The sequence below is a fragment of the Neofelis nebulosa genome, chromosome 2 (genome assembly GCF_028018385.1).
Source record: "Neofelis nebulosa isolate mNeoNeb1 chromosome 2, mNeoNeb1.pri, whole genome shotgun sequence".
NCBI classification, from domain to species: domain Eukaryota; kingdom Metazoa; phylum Chordata; class Mammalia; order Carnivora; family Felidae; genus Neofelis; species Neofelis nebulosa.
Window position 1 is genome coordinate 72,271,085 of NC_080783.1, and position 16,752 is coordinate 72,287,836.

At 39.9% G+C, this 16,752-nt stretch overlaps 1 protein-coding gene across 4 annotated transcripts in view; it reads left to right on the forward strand.

Annotated features, from left to right (window-relative positions):
- The window catches only part of ITGB6 (integrin subunit beta 6), a 132,711-nt gene that overhangs the window by 47,420 nt on the left and 68,539 nt on the right, over window positions 1-16,752 (forward strand). The window contains exons 2-8 of one of the 4 annotated variants that reach the window (XM_058715177.1): window positions 7,369-7,450; window positions 8,147-8,199; window positions 8,547-8,616; window positions 8,725-8,800; window positions 9,541-9,620; window positions 12,176-12,380; window positions 13,235-13,481. In XM_058715177.1, coding sequence (XP_058571160.1) covers window positions 8,572-8,616; window positions 8,725-8,800; window positions 9,541-9,620; window positions 12,176-12,380; window positions 13,235-13,481 — 653 coding nt within the window. In that variant the 5' untranslated portion in view covers window positions 7,369-7,450; window positions 8,147-8,199; window positions 8,547-8,571. Of the gene's footprint in view, window positions 1-7,368; window positions 7,451-8,146; window positions 8,200-8,306; window positions 8,617-8,724; window positions 8,801-9,540; window positions 9,621-12,175; window positions 12,381-13,234; window positions 13,482-16,752 lie in introns of those variants that run through there. The other 3 variants (XM_058715178.1, XM_058715176.1, XM_058715179.1) reach the window with 3 other exon arrangements.

Consider the following 16,752-nt stretch of genomic DNA (forward strand, 5'->3'; position numbering starts at 1 on the left):
AAAATATTTAATGGTTTTGCAAGCTGTGAATGAGTAAATCACTTTGCAATGGACGTCTTACCATGGCATACCGTTCACTTCATAGATAGGAAAATAGGGGCACAAAGACAGAGTCTAGTTCTGAGTCAAGTCAGAATAAACTCAGATTCACTGATATTTCATGAAAAATCTTGTCTTTGGAATTTTTTCCACAAACTAAAGTACAGAAGGAGCTAGTTCTTTTAGAATTCAAAATAATTTCCCAAACCTGAAGTGAATACGCTTCTCAAGCAGGCCTAACATGTAAGATTTACATCAGATTTGCCAAGTAAGAACTATCTTCTTTTAACTAAGTGTGACTGAGTACTGAACTCCAAAATTGGGTGGAGGGTGACTGCATGTGGACGACCAGGAGGAGTTAATTCTGAGTCATTTCCTGGCCACAGGACATGCCTGTGACCTCCCTCTTCTGGACTCGATGCCAGGCCTGGCTCCCAAGTGGTGTCTCCTTCCCCTGAAGGGCCGGGCAGCATGCTTTGTTTCATTTGTTTTTAAGTGATTTTGTAGCAGACTTCAATCAGAGGAGGAATAAAAACATGATTGTGTGATCCAGGACCACATTTCTGTCTCATTTTGGGTGGTGAATGACCCACAAGATGAACAACAAAACAAACCAAAAGGAAGACAGCTGGATACAGAGCTAGAGCTGGAGACAGAGTCTCCAACTGTGGAGATTGAGAGGCAGACATGCTTGAAGATTCCTTGGAGGATTTAATTTCTTGCTGACAGCTGCTTGACAATTCTATGAACATCTTTTATCTATCAGGAGGCAGTTTCCCTACTGACGCTAAGCTCAGGTTGGAGGGAGCGTTCTGTCTCCAGGGCTCTGCTGCCTGAGCAGGTCAGTGACACTGGGCAGGTTACAGAGCTTCTCGTGCCTCAGTTTCCTCATTTGGTAAATGGAAATAAAATAGTCCCTACTTCATAGGGGAACTGTGAGAATGAAATAAGGCATTATTAACAAAATGTTTAACAGTGCCTGGCAAATGGGAAGAACTCAATAAAGCTAACTACAGTAAACATGAATCCTGAGTGAAATCAGAGGGAGTTTTGGCATGAAAGGAATGAAGGCTCAGTCTAGGTGCCACGTTGTACAGGTGTCTGGGAGTAGCTGGGGGCTGCAGGTGGCTCCAAGTGCGGACGGGGAAGCCGGATTACCATGAGGAAGCATTTCTGGTGAACTGCCTAAGGAGATATCATGAAGGAAGGGACTGGATTCTCCAAGTCTTGCATAGTTTATCATGGGCTTGTTTGGCTTCTTTTCTTTTCTTTTCTTTTCTTTTCTTTTCTTTTCTTTTCTTTTCTTTTCTTTTCTTTTCTTTTCTTTTCTTTTCTTTTCTTTTCTTTCTTTCTTTCTTTCTTTCTTTCTTTCTTTCTTTCTTTCTTTCTTTCCTTTTCTTCCTTCCTTCCTTTCTTGCTTTCTTGCTCATTTTAACTAGATAGACACTTCCATACCTAATTTATTTCCAATTTTACATTCCTTTTCTTGAAGACGGCACCCCAAATCATATAATGTTTGGGCCCTTCACAATACAGATTTATCCCAGAATGGTATAATTGAATCTTCACCATAATCTTGAAAAGTGGATATTCTCACTATTTCACAGACTGGAAACTAAAGTGCTCAGAGATCAATCCCCAAGGATATACAGTAGGGCCTGGCAGGGCTGCTGTTTGAACCCAGGTCTCTACACAAAAAATGTAAATTCTTCCCACTGCACCCGACTTCCTCCCATCATGGGTGTCATGTAGACTTTACAAAGGAAGCTCCAGACTCAAACAGAGCCTATGTTCGTAGCAGGATTATTCACAATAGCCAAAAGGTGGAAGCAACTCAAATGGCCACGGACAGACGAGGAGATAAACAAAATGTGCTTTATCCACGCAGTGGAATACTATTTCTGAAAAAGGAATGATATTCTAAAACATCTACAATGTGGATGAGCCAACATTATGCTAAGTGAAATAAGTCACATATAAGAGACCTTAAAATTTTTTTTTTTAACGTTTATTTATTTTTGAGACAGAGAGAGACAGAGCATGAATGGGGGAGGGTCAGAGAGAGGGAGACACAGAATCTGAAGCAGGCTCCAGGCTCTGAGCTGTCAGCACAGAGCCTGACGCGGGGCTTGAACTCACGGACCGCAAGATCATGACCTGAGCCGAAGTCGGCCGCTTAACCGACTGAGCCACCCAGGCACCCCAAGAGACTTTATTGTATGATTCTACTTATGTGAATTCCTTAGAATAGTCTAATTCATAGAGATAGAAAGAATGAGTTGTGGTTGACAGGGGCCAAGGACACAGCAAGTTATTGTTTAGTGGGTACAAAATTTTGGTTTGGGATGATAAAAATTCTGGAGATGGATACTGGTGAAAGTCACAACAATGTGAACATATTTAATGCCAATGAATTATACAGTTAAGAATGGTTACAGTGATAAATTTTATGTTATGTATATTTTATCACAAGAGAAAAAGTAAACTCCAGACTAGAATGTAAGACCTAGGCCACAAAAAATTTCACTAGCACTTAATATACCGTGGGCATTATTCACTAAGATGACAGGAAACTATTCCATATCCTTCTTTAAAAGAATTTTTCTGAAAGTCTTGAATATGAGACAAACATATCCACTTCCAGATTCTGCACTCCCTGAATTACACACATCCACAAGTCAGCCATAGCGTGCCGCAGAAGGCCTACCCTGCAGTGTGTCACATACATAAATGCATCAGGGTCAGACCCTAAGACAAAGCATCCATTTCCACTGTCTTCTTTCTTCTGTCTTCTACTCACTGTGAAACATTTTCTTGGAAAGACAACTACAGGTGGACTTGTCACTGGTACTTGAAATAAAGCAGGTAGTGCATCCCAAGAGCTAGCAGTCCTCACTAAGGTCCCCAGAGTTTGAATTGGATGCCACCCAGGCTTACTCAGGAGTGTTTTGAGGTGCCTGGAGGCTGGCCCAACTGAGCCCTAGATTGTCATTCTCTAATATGGGTGACTGGCTGCGTCTGGAGAGACCCAAGCCAATTATAGTGAGTCAGATGGGTTCACATGGCTTCCTGAAGTTAGGGCTCTGCTGAACTCAGCCCATTTCTGAATCTCAGAAGGAAAGGCTAGTTGAAGGGCAGAGTGTAAGAGCTGAGCTGTGTTACTTCCCCTGCCCCCCTGGCTCAGATCCTTTGAAGAAGGTCAGACCCTCAGAGTGAGAGCCCCAGGCAGGACTCTGAGCAATCAGGAAAGTATAATTCTGTTCAAATTTTACATGATGTGACAGGATCTCTTGATTTTAAAGAATATACAGACTCCTTGGACACCCTACAAGTGATGGGAATTGGTTGTAAGAATACACAGTGCCCTAAAAGAGACAGGATCTTGTGAAACCCAGGAAGACCAAGCCTCAGAGACATTTGATCTGCACGGGCATGTGGGATCCATAGCAATTCTCAGCCTGTGCCATGCTTCCTCCTTGACAGAGTGAGTTTGCGGACCTGACTCTAGTGTCCTCTTCATGTGGTACAGGGGCCCTTCTCTGCTGCTTTGACTCTGATACTCTCAACCCACCACTTCATCTTCTGCTCATTATGGCTTTCCTCTACCTCGGGCTTCTTCCTCTTTTACCTTCTTGTAGCTGTCAGTTCCTCTAGACATTGATTCACTCCTGAAGCATCATTTTCCCTCTAACCGGATATCTTCTCCCTGCTAGCTTCAGCTTCAGCCTTAGTGCCAAATCCTTGATTTTTTAGTCTGTGTTTTCTAGTTCAAATTCATATATAAAGGAACAGAAGTAATTAATCTGAGTGGCTTGGCTAAGGGGACACTGTTTTCATTTAGGATACCTCATGGGGTGCTGGTTAGCTCATGGAACAATGAGGGCCACTTCCATCTATAGGGGTACAGAGGGCAGGTACTTTCCAGGAGAAGGCACCAGGCACCACATCTTCAGGAAGCAAGAATGTTTTCTCTATGCCTTATAGCCTGTTACAAATTATCTAGAGTGGTGCCCAGGTAAAAACAGAGTGGATGGATGTTTTCTTGTAGTATTGTTATGCTTTATATTTTCTCTAAAGTATTTTTTCCACCTTGCCTTTTAAGCTTTCTGTCAACTTTCATCACCACCCAAGCAGGGGACACCTTTTCCCTCTCCTAATTATATTATGTAGTTTCCAAAAAGCACTCATTCATTTACTTATCAATTTACTCAATATCCATAGAGTACCTGCTTTATAACAGGGGAAATTCTTGACAATGAAGATATAAAATTCATTCATTTACTTGATAAATATTAACTGACTACCTACAAAGTACTAGGCATTATGCTGTTTGCTGGGAATATAAAGATTAAGACACAGTCCCTGCCTGTTATGGAGGAAGAATTCAATAAATACTTGTTGAATAAGCAAGTGCCTTAAAGGAGCTCCCAGCCTAGTGGGCACGAGAAGCAAGTATTAGGCAATTACAAGCAGAGTGAACAGGGCTGTCCTAGAGAAAGTCTGCACACAGAGGTCTGGAGAGACCATGAAGGTCCTCCTGTGGGTACTGATGTCTGCGCTGAGACCTGGCAGTGAGCTGGGTTAGCCAGTGAGAGGAATGAGATGAAGGCAGGGGCCTCCACGCAGCACAAAGGAATGTGCAAAGGCTTGGAAGTAGGGGAGGGAATTAACATTGAGGGGTTGCAATCGGAGACAGGATAGATAAAGCAGTGCAATTATGACTTTAAGAACTGGGATGGAAGTCTATACATGGGATGGTACAGGGTCCTCAATTTAAGCACAGGGTCGAACTCAGTGTCTGGAATTTCCCTAGGACCTTGCTGCAGCTGCCCGCATCCAGTTGGCAGAGGGGCATGAAGATGGCCTGGACCTGGTGTAAGCCACTCTCACTCATATTCCATTGGCATGAGTTAGTCACTGGAATTCTCTTAACTGCAAGACAGGCTGGGAGAGGTAGATTTTTGGTGGTGGCTAGATCCTTAGAGAAAACTTTCTAGGGAGTGGTCACATCCAGGGTTGTGCAGGTATCCTTGATCCCAGCTCGTCCAAAGTACCTGATGGTGGTTGCCAGGGAGGTCAGTGGGTACACAGACTGCTCAATGACTGGGGCGGCACTGGTCAGTCCAAGGTATTTTAGGCAGTCTTTTGGGGTGTAAGATTATCTTTCAAAATGAGATTTGACAGGGGCACCTGGGTGGCTCAGTCGGTTAAGGGTTCGACTGGTTCAGGTCATGATCTCGTGGTCCATGAGTCCTGCATCGGGCTCTGCACTGACAGCTCAAAGCCTGAAGCCTGCTTCAGATTCTGTCTCCCTCTCTCTGCCCCTCCTCCTCTCATACTCTGTCTCTCTCTCTCTCTCAAAAAACGTTAAAAAAAATTTTTTTTAAAAAATGAGATTTGACAATTGCATGTTTAGTCTATAGGTAAAGGTGGATTTCAAGTAGAAAATTGTCAAGAACTGTGAAGGACTTGAGATTTTCCTTGCAAGCTAACAAGTTAGCTTATCACAGATCCATGGGTGCTGACAGACACATGAGGTGCCTAGGTCAGAGATAATGGACTATGTTATTCACAGCAATAGCAATGACCAGAGGAACAGCACTTTCTTTTTACCAGTTCCCCAAGGCCAATTCCCAGGAGGTGACACAAAGGGGAAGAAGTGGCACCTGCTCATGTGAATGCCTGTGTTACAAGAGAGGAGCCCCAAGCTTAGGGAAACTGAATCCTTTATAATGGGCAATAAGCATGCTTGCTCCTATTCTGAGGGTGACTCATCTCTGTCTTCCAAAGCTGGAAGCAATTTGCTCTTTGTCCTACAGACAGACAGTATCTCTACCTTCAAAGGCAATTCACTTTGCAAACACCCTTGAAAAGATAATCCAGAACAAAAGCAGTCAGTGCCTCTGCTCGCAAGATAGACACAAATGTGGGAGATACTTGGAGAATGGTCTTCCAGGAAAGAAGTTCCTGTTTAGCTAGAGGAGTGTTTTTTAGATAGCAGCTTCCTTTACTGGATCCTTCTGCTCCAGACCCCTAGCTATTTGCAGGCCCCAGGGTTTAGTTCTCAGAGCTCTTCCTTATCTACCTTCCCTTGCTTGGGATCTAATTCAGCTTAAATCCACGTTGATGATCTCAAATTTACAGTTCACACTTCAAAACCACCCCCACTCCCAGACTCAGATACCAAGCTGCCTATGTGTCGTCTTCACTTGGTTATCTTCTAGAGGTCTCAAGCATAACATATTTTTTAGTTCCATCCTCCACCATGTGAAACCTGATCTTTACCCAGGGTAACCCTTCTTAGGAAAGAGTATTATATATTCAGTTGCTCAGGCCAAAAATCTCTCTTCCATATGCACACCAATATTCCATAAGCCTTATTCTGTTTTCAAATTATAACCTGTATCCGCCTACCACTGTCCTCCTATATCATCAACACCCTAGTTTCAATCATTTTGTCTCTGTCCTCAACAATTGCCATACATTTCTAATCAGCCTCTTGCCTTCTAATCTTCCCCCATACATTATGACCTCCATGGCAGCCAGAGTAATTCTTTTTAAATGCAAATCAAATAATATTATTCTGCTTTCGACCTTCCGATGACCTTGCAAACACATTTAGAATAAAGTTCAAGGTCGAGACTACATGCACTCTGGCCTCTGCCTCTAAATCTGACCTCATTTCCTACACTTCTTGTCCATTTTTGTTCTCACTGTCTTTGACAATGCTGAGCACGAGGCTGTCTCAAGGCGTTTGCATTTGGTTGCCGAAGTCATTTAGGGCTCTGTCAGATGTCAGCTGAGCAGAAAACTCTTCCCTGATTATCCTAAATAAAATAACATACCCTCTCTACCCCTCTTTCCTTTTACCCAGCTTTGTCATTTTTAGTCAACTTCATTATTGCCTGATTTTAAGAAGCAGCTTAGACTATATGCTTCATGAGTCAAGAACTTGCTTTTGTTCACTGACATATCCTCTGCTTCTAGAACAATATCTGGCACAGAGTAGATGTTCAATAAATATTTGCTGAAGGAATGAATGAATGAATGACTGCTAATACTAAGTACAAATATGGAGACAATATCAAGGACACAGATATTTTATGCCTCAAATATTTCTTCTTCAAGCTTTTATAAATCGACTGATTTTGTACAACTGTATTTTTCTCCCAAAAGGTATATCTTTCAGCTTTTTAATAATTCTAGTTTCTCTCTACAGGATTCTTGCCATGTTCTTTCATGTTCTTGTGTATGATGGAGTTCAAAATTGAACACAGCCTTCCGAGAAGAACCTGAGCAGTCTATAATTAGCTTTTCCTCTCTCCACAGAATTCGCATGCTTGTCTAGAAATACACCTTTAAAGGATAATCTCCCAGGACATAGGCCCAGCCACAAAGAAGCCTGTCCAAGGTCAGAGAGTTTAGAGAGTAACAAAGCGAATATTTGATTCTTACCGGTTTTCAGTTTTTACAAATCCCCAAACACTCTCCTGAATACATTGGGAAAATAGGCAATCGACCACATGAATTTAGCCATAGATTGTATATATTTTAAATTGGTCACTGTTTCTTTTAACAAGTAAATACCTGCTATGGGCTAAGTGGCGAGTTAGAGGCTGGGACAGAAAGAAGAGCCGTTGGTCCCTATCCAAAGGGATGCTGAATCCTAGGCACCACCATTTCTGTGTCCATTGCTGTTGTTGTGAAATTATCTATTCTGGGTCTAATTTCATTTTCGTATATTATATTTATTTCCAATAACACTTTTTAATTGAGAATTCTATGCTGAGGGGGCTCCTGGGTGGTTCAGTTGTTTAAGTGTCTGGCTGTTGATACCAGCTCAGGTCATGATCTCACAGTTTGTGTTTGAGCCCCGTGTCAGGCCCTGTGCTGACAGAATGGAGCCTGCTTGGGATTCCCTCTCTCTCTTCTCTCTCTGCCAATCCCCTACTTGTGTCCTCTCTCTTTCAAAATAAATAAACTTAAAAAAAAGAATTCTATACTCATGAAAAAATATCTTTCATCCAATATGAAAAACAAAGGAGCAGTGTTTTGCTTTCCCTAGTCTGCCTTCTAGTTTGACTGTAAAATGAATTTTATTTTTCAGAGTTCATTTCAATTTTCTGCAAAGGATTTAACAATGGAATACAAAAATCTCAGGTATCTGCCTTTAGCTTATTTTTAAAACCCTTCTTACATAGAAGTTATAGCCTTGTATTTTATGTATCACCTTTACTGTTGCCATTAAATTAAAACTATTTTAGGAAAAACTTTAGATTCTAGCTCCATTGCTCTTTTGACATTTCATTGATTACTATTTCACTAAAGATATTAACTTTCTCTAGGGTGCAGAGAGACTGAGAGAATTTATACAAAAATTTCTGCTGAATGAATTTCCCCACCTTCTTGGTGATTGTACGTACACCTGCCTTCCTTATAAGGAGAACAAGGAAGTAAATCATGTTGAAGTTGCTTTTAAACACAGCTTTCCTTCTTTACCTGTCCAGGTAGCCTGTTTTCATTTCAGTCTTAATGAAAACTTTTAAATTTACATCTCAAGTTTCTTTTCAAAGCAGCGTAAGTAGTATTTAAAATTTTACACCTCAAGAAAAGAAAGACTTTAACGATGTTCAGCTTTGGTCTTGTAATGTTGAAGGTAATTCATTTTTCAATCTGTCTGCACAGCGAGAACTGAAACGAATGGGGATTGAACTGCTTTGCCTGTTCTTTCTATTTCTAGGAAGGAACAATCACGTACAAGGTAAGACCTAAGCTCTCCGATATGTTGCTTTCGCGGTATGCTTGACAAACCTGTCATTTGGTTCAGAAACTAGATCTGAAGTCATTTTTTATTTGATCTGTTCGTTTGCTCGTTGCCATTGAAGGAACACTAACAAATTACAGGCGGAGGCAGGGCTGTTCCCACAGCAAATGCTCTAGGCTTCAGGTAAATAAATACAAAGGTTGCGTGGGCATCTTAATGAGGAGAATTAAACAGCTTTTCTACACAATAGGGCTCCTTAATACCTTCGTGACAACCATCTTGGTAACTTTTCTAGCTATTCTATTGTACAAGGTCTTCTGCTTAAGAGTAATAATCTTGAAAAAGAAGACCTTATTTTAAGAATAAAAAAATAACACATTTAAGAGAGAAGCATTCTTTAATGGTTGCAAATAATTTCTAAAAATTAAAGTGGATGATAGTGAATGAGGCTAATAAATTGAATGATTCTAAGTTTGTGAAAGCTGAGATAGTTTTATATTTCAAGAAAAAAAAAAGAATGATCATTTTGGCTAAAAAGACATAAGTGTTCTCAATGTGATGGATGTAAAATATGAACTTTTTAACGAGCTGCCAAAATTTCAAGGACTGATCTTTGAAGACTAAAATTGACTTTGATGTTGTTTCATTCATGTATTTTAAGAGCCATACTTCTTTCTCGTAAGTGGAGTGACCGAAAGTGTGCTGAATCCCTTGTGTCTTGCTGGGTTTAAACACAGGTGGCTGTGCTATGGGAGGTGCAGAAACCTGTGAAGACTGCTTACTCATTGGACCTCAGTGTGCCTGGTGTTCTCAGGAGGTAAAACAAATGACCTCATCGTGTTTATAAAAACTGCAGTTATACTTCCTGCGGATTCCATCGATGATTATTCTGATAGTTTTCTGCTTTCTGTGGGGTATAGGAGCGAAACAAATCAGGAAAGAAAAATGTAAGCATTAGTAGATCACAGTGTCATTCACGTGATTACTCTCGGAAACAATTTGCGGAAGTAGTGAATGTCAAATCATTGTGAAAAATACCTAACTCGGGATCTTTTATTAACCTGATCCCTCCTCTTATTTTAAAGTCGCTTCTAACCGGTTACATGTCAAATGCCAAGGCTCTGAGTAATCAGAGATCACGGAGAGGATATTTTCTAAAGTTAAACATACATTTAACTTCAATAGCATAGTTGCACTCTGTCTAAGGATCCATTTGGAGCCACCGCCGGGTTCTAAGAGATGTCTTCCAGGTTTGGGGCAAATTTGAGTATTCAGACAGTATCCAGCTCTTCTAAAAATTAAGCTTTCATGAGCTTGGTGACTCTGTACCACACTGATGACAAAGCCCGAAAGAGACATTCCTTATCTGATCAAACGGAAAACTATGTAAAAGTAGTATAAGGGGGTGGGGGCACATGTAACAAGGAATCCTAAGTCACTGCCTCCTGTGACACCTTAGAGCCATCTGTAAATGATTCCTGAGCTGTCTTAACTCTTCCTGGATTTAAAACAATTCTCTACTGAATCTCACAAAAAGAATCTGAACACAAATCAAAGCATACAAACGCCAAGTTCAGCAAGAACTGAGTAGTATGCTCAAAGGGGAACAAACCTGAGTGCCTGGCTCAGGAGTAGGCTATAATTACTAAATCTCAAATTCCAAGTTGAGTGTATACCATGGAGGAAAGCCTCACAGACACAGAGCACAGACCCAGCTCACTCCCCCACTACTGTTCTGACTGATGGGACATACATACACATGTGAGGGAGTTATGCTTTTTGTAAACTCATATATCAAAAGCAGTTTTGAGAATATACAAAGAGGAAAACCCACATTTTTTTATATTGACTCTCTGAAGAAGATGGTGTTAATTTCATGCCAGAGACCCACAACGACAAATCAGTCTAACAATACGCCTACCTGTAGATTTTTATTTAAATGTATTATTTTAGCACTCATTAAAGGGGGCTTCTTAAGTCACTCCTGAATAGCTTTACTTGTGCATGACACTTGTTAGTCACATTATTGTCAATTTTCAAAGGCAGAGTATTCTGAACACACTCTAACAGGAGAAGTAGTTACATCAGTTGAGACAACTGAAGCAAACAGTACACGAGGCTTCTGTTTAGAGTAGATTGGAAAAAAAAAAAAATAGGTTCTATGGTTAACACCACCTCTGACACTTTGGCCAACACTGTGGTTATAGGTGTTGGCAGCGATATTGTGTTGAGAAGCGTTCTGAGGCCTTGTCAAGCCACTGTTCGCCTTGGATGTAGCATGGGGAGTTACAGCGTTTGCTATGCTTAGTCTAGGGCCTCAAATATGTACCAGGCCTCACTGACAAATAACGAATTCTAAAAAATCAATTTCAGAAGAAATGTAACCTTTCTAGTTGGTGAAATAGCTAGAGTGGGTTAGAATTCTAAGAGATGAGGAAAACCCTATGAGCCTTGGTTTGCTTCTTTCCAAGCATGACAGTCCATGAGCCTCAAATTTGACGTTGCCTAGAACTTCAGTAGCTCTAGAGCAGCTGTGCTGTGGGGTAAGACAGGTAATTATCTCTCAACTCCATCTGGGTCAATGTTGCAAGGTTGTTTCTAGCCTGGAAACATCATCTCACTGCCTCCTGTTACCAAGTGGATCAGAAGGGGCCTGGGAAACTCCTGAGTCCTACACAAAAAAGTAGTCTTTTACACCATATTCTCTTTGCTTCCCTTCTCCACTTCCAAATCTTGGAGAAAAGTTCCAAAGACCTTGAACTGGAATACTTTCAGACACTGAGTTTACAGTCCCCAAGAGGTCAACTTTAGTGAAGTAAGGCCTCAATAGAGGGGTAATGAATGTATCCACAAGTTAAGCCAGAACAGAGAGCTAGATGGGGAGATGTCACAATCTTTGCCCTTTCAGAACCCACAGGAAAGGCTTTCTTTGTCGTCAGATTTGATAACAGACACACGGAGAGCTAAGACAGTCCAGGAGCCTACAGGTCAATCCAAGCATATATTTTCATGGAATGATATTAACTTTATCAACCGTTTCAAGGATCTGGTGGTCATGGCACAGAGCTTTAAAGAAGTGAGCATTAAGAACAAAATAGCAACACAAACAAATAAACAACTGGTAGGGGAATTCAACTGGGTATAATTAAAAGGAGAATCCAATTTTACTCAGAATTTCACTGGCAGAATTCTCTGGTTATTCTGCTATAACTTAATTTTAGGCCTACAATTAACATCAGGCACATGGGGATATGATATACTGAGTATGGCAAGCTGCCCAACTAGCAAAACAAGCAAAAAAAATTTTTGTCTTATAAAGAAACGGAGATTTGTCTTATTTTTCTCTTTATTGTTTTTTTTTTCTTGTTTTAGAATTTTACCCATCCATCTGGAATTGGAGAAAGGTGTGATACCCCAGCAACTCTTTTAGCTAAAGGATGTCAACTAACCTTCATCGAAAACCCTGTCTCCCAAATAGAAATACTTACAAATAAGCCTCTCAGTGTAGGCAGACAGAAAAATAGTTCTGACATTGTTCAGATTGCACCTCAAAGCTTGACTCTTAAATTGAGACCAGGTATGTTGTGATTTACACGAGCATTGGCTCATGTAAATATATCTACCGTCACATATGGTAATACCATTATTAAGCTAATAGATCTGGTACCATGTTACATATCATGATTATTATGAGTCAGAGTTCCCATTCTTAAGGAAATAGAGAATCTCTGGTCTAATACTCTTCTTCATTCACATTGGTCACTCACACTCCAAATGCATCACTAAAATAAGCTTATCTAATAGTAAGCATTTGAATTGCTCAAATGTTGTTAGGGCCTACCTCACATTTCTTCAAGAACTGTAATGTAGCTTTAAACACCTCTTTATTTTCTTCTCCCTGGCTAAAACCACATACAAAAAATTCAGCTTATCTTCCATCTAAATGGATGCTGGTTCTCCCAAGGAGATATAAAATATCCTAACTTTTACCTCCTTTAGTAGCTCTAAACTCACTGCTGAAAGATTTTTCATGGGCTCATTCACTTGTAAACTTGACCAGGTAGTTTATGAAATCCTCAGTATCTCCAGCAAGTTCTTATTGGTATGAAGTAGCCAGTTGGCCCAGTAAATGGCTATTCACAAGTAAGTCTCAATGTATTTTTCATCTAAACATTTATTTATTTTTGAGAGACAGAGTGAGACAGAGCACGACTGTGGGAGGGAGAGTACACAGAGAGAGGGGGGGTACATAGAATCCAAAGCAGGCTCCAGGCTCTGAGCTATCAGCACAGACCTTGATGTGGGGCTTGAACTCACAGACCGTGAGATCATGACCCCAGCTGAGGTCGGATGCCCAACCGACTGAGCCACCCAGGTGTCCCAGTCTCAATGTATTTTTAAGGATTTTCTTTTCTTACATGGGCTTTGCAGGTAGTGAACAGACCCTGCAAGTGCAAGTCCGCCAGACAGAGGACTACCCAGTGGACTTGTATTACCTCATGGACCTCTCAGCCTCCATGGATGATGACCTCAACACAATCAAAGAGCTGGGCTCCCTGCTTTCCAAGGAGATGTCTAAATTAACCAGCAACTTTAGACTGGGCTTCGGTTCTTTTGTGGAAAAACCCGTCTCCCCTTTTATGAAAACAACACCAGAAGAAATCGCCAACCCTTGCAGGTAAGTAAATGATTCTCTGGCATCTTTGAACACTGATTTTCTGTAGAGATGGCCCTGCTCTGAGTGGCACTTGCCAGGAGCTTGCTAACTCCCTGGCATTTCCCTCCTGCCAGGTTGGATCTTGGCAGCTCTCTCAGTTGTCCGGGCATTTTGGAATCAAGGTGACCTCATCTTAATACCTGGTTCTGGCCTTGGGTTCTTTCAGCACCCTCACATCTGTCTTCCTGTGTAGAATCTTTTTTAGGAGTGGCAAATTTGGCTTTGTGTTCTGCAGACAGGGGAAGTGACTCTTTCACTATAGGTTTCAATGGCCTGTGTCCATCTACAACCTCTCAGAGACCTTCTATTCCCAAAGGCCGCCTCTTTCTGAGGCTCTTTGACAGTAACCCATACTTTCTCAGAGTATTTTTCTCCATGACCATGATTTCTGCCAAAATACCAATTTATACAGTTCCCTCTGACATACTTTGGGAAATGTGGATTTCTCTTATCGCTTGGCTTTCTCTTATTATTTCCAGCCTTCTCTGCTACCCAATTCAGTAGGAAAATAGGCATCATGGACTCTATTGTAACCTGCTACTGTCAGCTATTAAAACCATGTGTTATCCAGGCGATGGTCAAGGGAAAGTTGCTTTGTGATGGCATACGTGTACAGTCAATGACACGTTCAAAATCAAATGATTCAACATCCTTCTATTAAAAAGAGCTACCATTTGCTGTATGCCAGACACTGTGCTACAGGTTGCACACACAGGACCTCATTCAATCTTCATAATAACAGCAGTTCAAAGCAGGTTTTATCATCCTTCTACTCAGAGGAAGTAACAGAGGCTCTGAGAGGTTAGTAATTTTCCCAAGGCCACATGACTAATCAGTGATCTGTACCAAAATCTGGGTTGGTCCAAAACCAAGCCCCTTACTACTATGAATCCAGTATATATGCAATGGCTTTCCAAAAGTATATTGACTTTTAATACTTTTATACACCCAAGGCATCAATCTCTAAAAGACAAGCACCTTTATAATATCATTTAAAAACTTTTCAGTGTGGTTCCCAACTAGAATCTGACATAGACAAAGATAATTTGACCATGAAAGGAACTCATCACTGATTGTAGCTGTTAGGAATTGTGTTTGGTTGCAAGCACCAGAGATAGTAGCTTAAAAAGGGAAGGTTTTTGGTTTTTGTTTTCTTTTTCACATGAAGGGAGTCTAGAAAAAGGCAATTCAAGGCTGGTATGGCAGCTCCACACATCAGGGATCTGGGCCTTATCTGCTTTTCGCTCTCCCATCATTGACTCTTGGATTTTAACTTCAAGGCCCAAGGAGTTTTCAGGGATGCAACTCATTACTTCTTCATTCCAGACAGTAAAGAAAGAGGAAAAGAGGGGCAGATCAATAAAAGGCACTGCCTTTCTCCCCACCTTTTATTTCGAGGTATCATTGACACGCACCAAGATGCCATACATCAGAAATGTTCAGTTTGATGAGTTTTAACAATTGAATATACCAATGTAATTACCACATAAAACATGATGTAGAACATTTCCATCACCTCAGAAAGTTTCTTTGTGCCACATTATAGTCGGTTCTATTCGCCTAGAGGTAACTGCTTTCTGATTTCCATAATTTAGATTGGTTTTGCCTATTCCTGGATTTCATAGAAATGAAATAATATAGTATACACCTTTTGTTTCCGGCTTCTTTTATTCAATATAATGTTTCTGAGACTCATCCATGATTTTATGTTGATCAGTAGCTTGTTCCTTTCGGTTTTAAGTAATAGTCCGTTGTATGGATTTACTACACTTTGTTTATTCATTCTTTCATTGATGGATATTTGGATTGTTTCCCATTTTTTTGCCTATCATGAAAAATGCTGCCATGATCACTTGCCACTAAATCTTTGTGTGTATGTATGTTTTTATTCCTCTTGGATAGATACCTAGAATTGGAGTTACTAAATTGTATGATAAGTGTAGCTTTAATTTTTAAATAAACTATCAGATTGTTTTCCAAAGTAGATTTGCCATTTTGCATTTCCATCAGCAGTGTGTTCCAATCATTCCAAATCCTTGATAACACTTAGTATTGTCAGTCTTTCCAGTTTTAGCCATTCTGATAGCTATGTATATTATTGTAGTTTTGATTTGCATTCCCCTAATAACAAATGATATTGAGCATCTTTTCACAGTTTTCCTTCCATTCTCATATCTTATTTTGTGAAGTATTTTTTCAAGTTGTTTGCCCATTTTTAAAAATTAGATTCTTTTCAATATTATGTTATATAATTTCCTTGTATATCCTGGATAAAAGTTCTTTGTCAAATATATGGATAAAAGTTCTTTGTCAAATACATGTTTTACAAATATTTCTTCCCTGTTTGTGGGTTGTATTTTTATTTTTCTAGCAATGCCTTTGGTCAAGCAAAAGTTTCTAATTTTGTGCGAGTTCCATTTTTCAATTTTTAAATTTGTGGCTAGTGTGTTTTTTTGTCCTAAAAAAAATCTTTACCTTAGCAAATATCCCAAATATTCTTCCTATTTTTCTTCTAGAAACTTTATGGTTGAAGCTCTTGCATTTAGGTCTATGACCTCAAATTCGTTTTTGTATTTAGAATGAGGAAAAGGCTTAGGTTCATCTTTTTTTTTCATGCAAATACCCAATTGCTCCAGCACTATTTGTTAAGCAAGACTTTCCTTTCCCCATTGAATTACCTTTATATCCTTGTTAATAAGTAATTGACTATATATGTATGAATGTAATTGTGGACACTCCATTCTGTTCCCCTGATCCGTTGAATACACCCATGTAACCACCAATGCCTTACAGTCTTTATTACTATAACTTTATAAAAAGTCTTAAAATCAGGAGCGTAAATTCTCCAACTTTGTTCCTCTTTTGTTTTGCTATTCTAGATCCTTTGCATTTCCACAGAAATTTTAGAATCACATTGTAGATTTCTTCAAAAAATATGCTGAGATTTTGATTGGAATTGCATTGAAATGATAAGTCAATTTAAGGAGAATGGACATCTTAAAAATACTGAATGTTCCAATCATTGCATATGACATATATTTTCATTCATTTAGGTCTTGTTTACTTTCTTTCAGCAATGGTTTGTCATTTTCAGAGTAGATATCCTATACATCCTTTTTTTAATTTATTCCTAGGGTTGTTTGTTTTTTTCTTAATTCTGTTGCTAAAAGTATTTTCTACTTGTTTCTTGATAACATATAGAAATGGAATTATTTTGCATATTCACATTGCA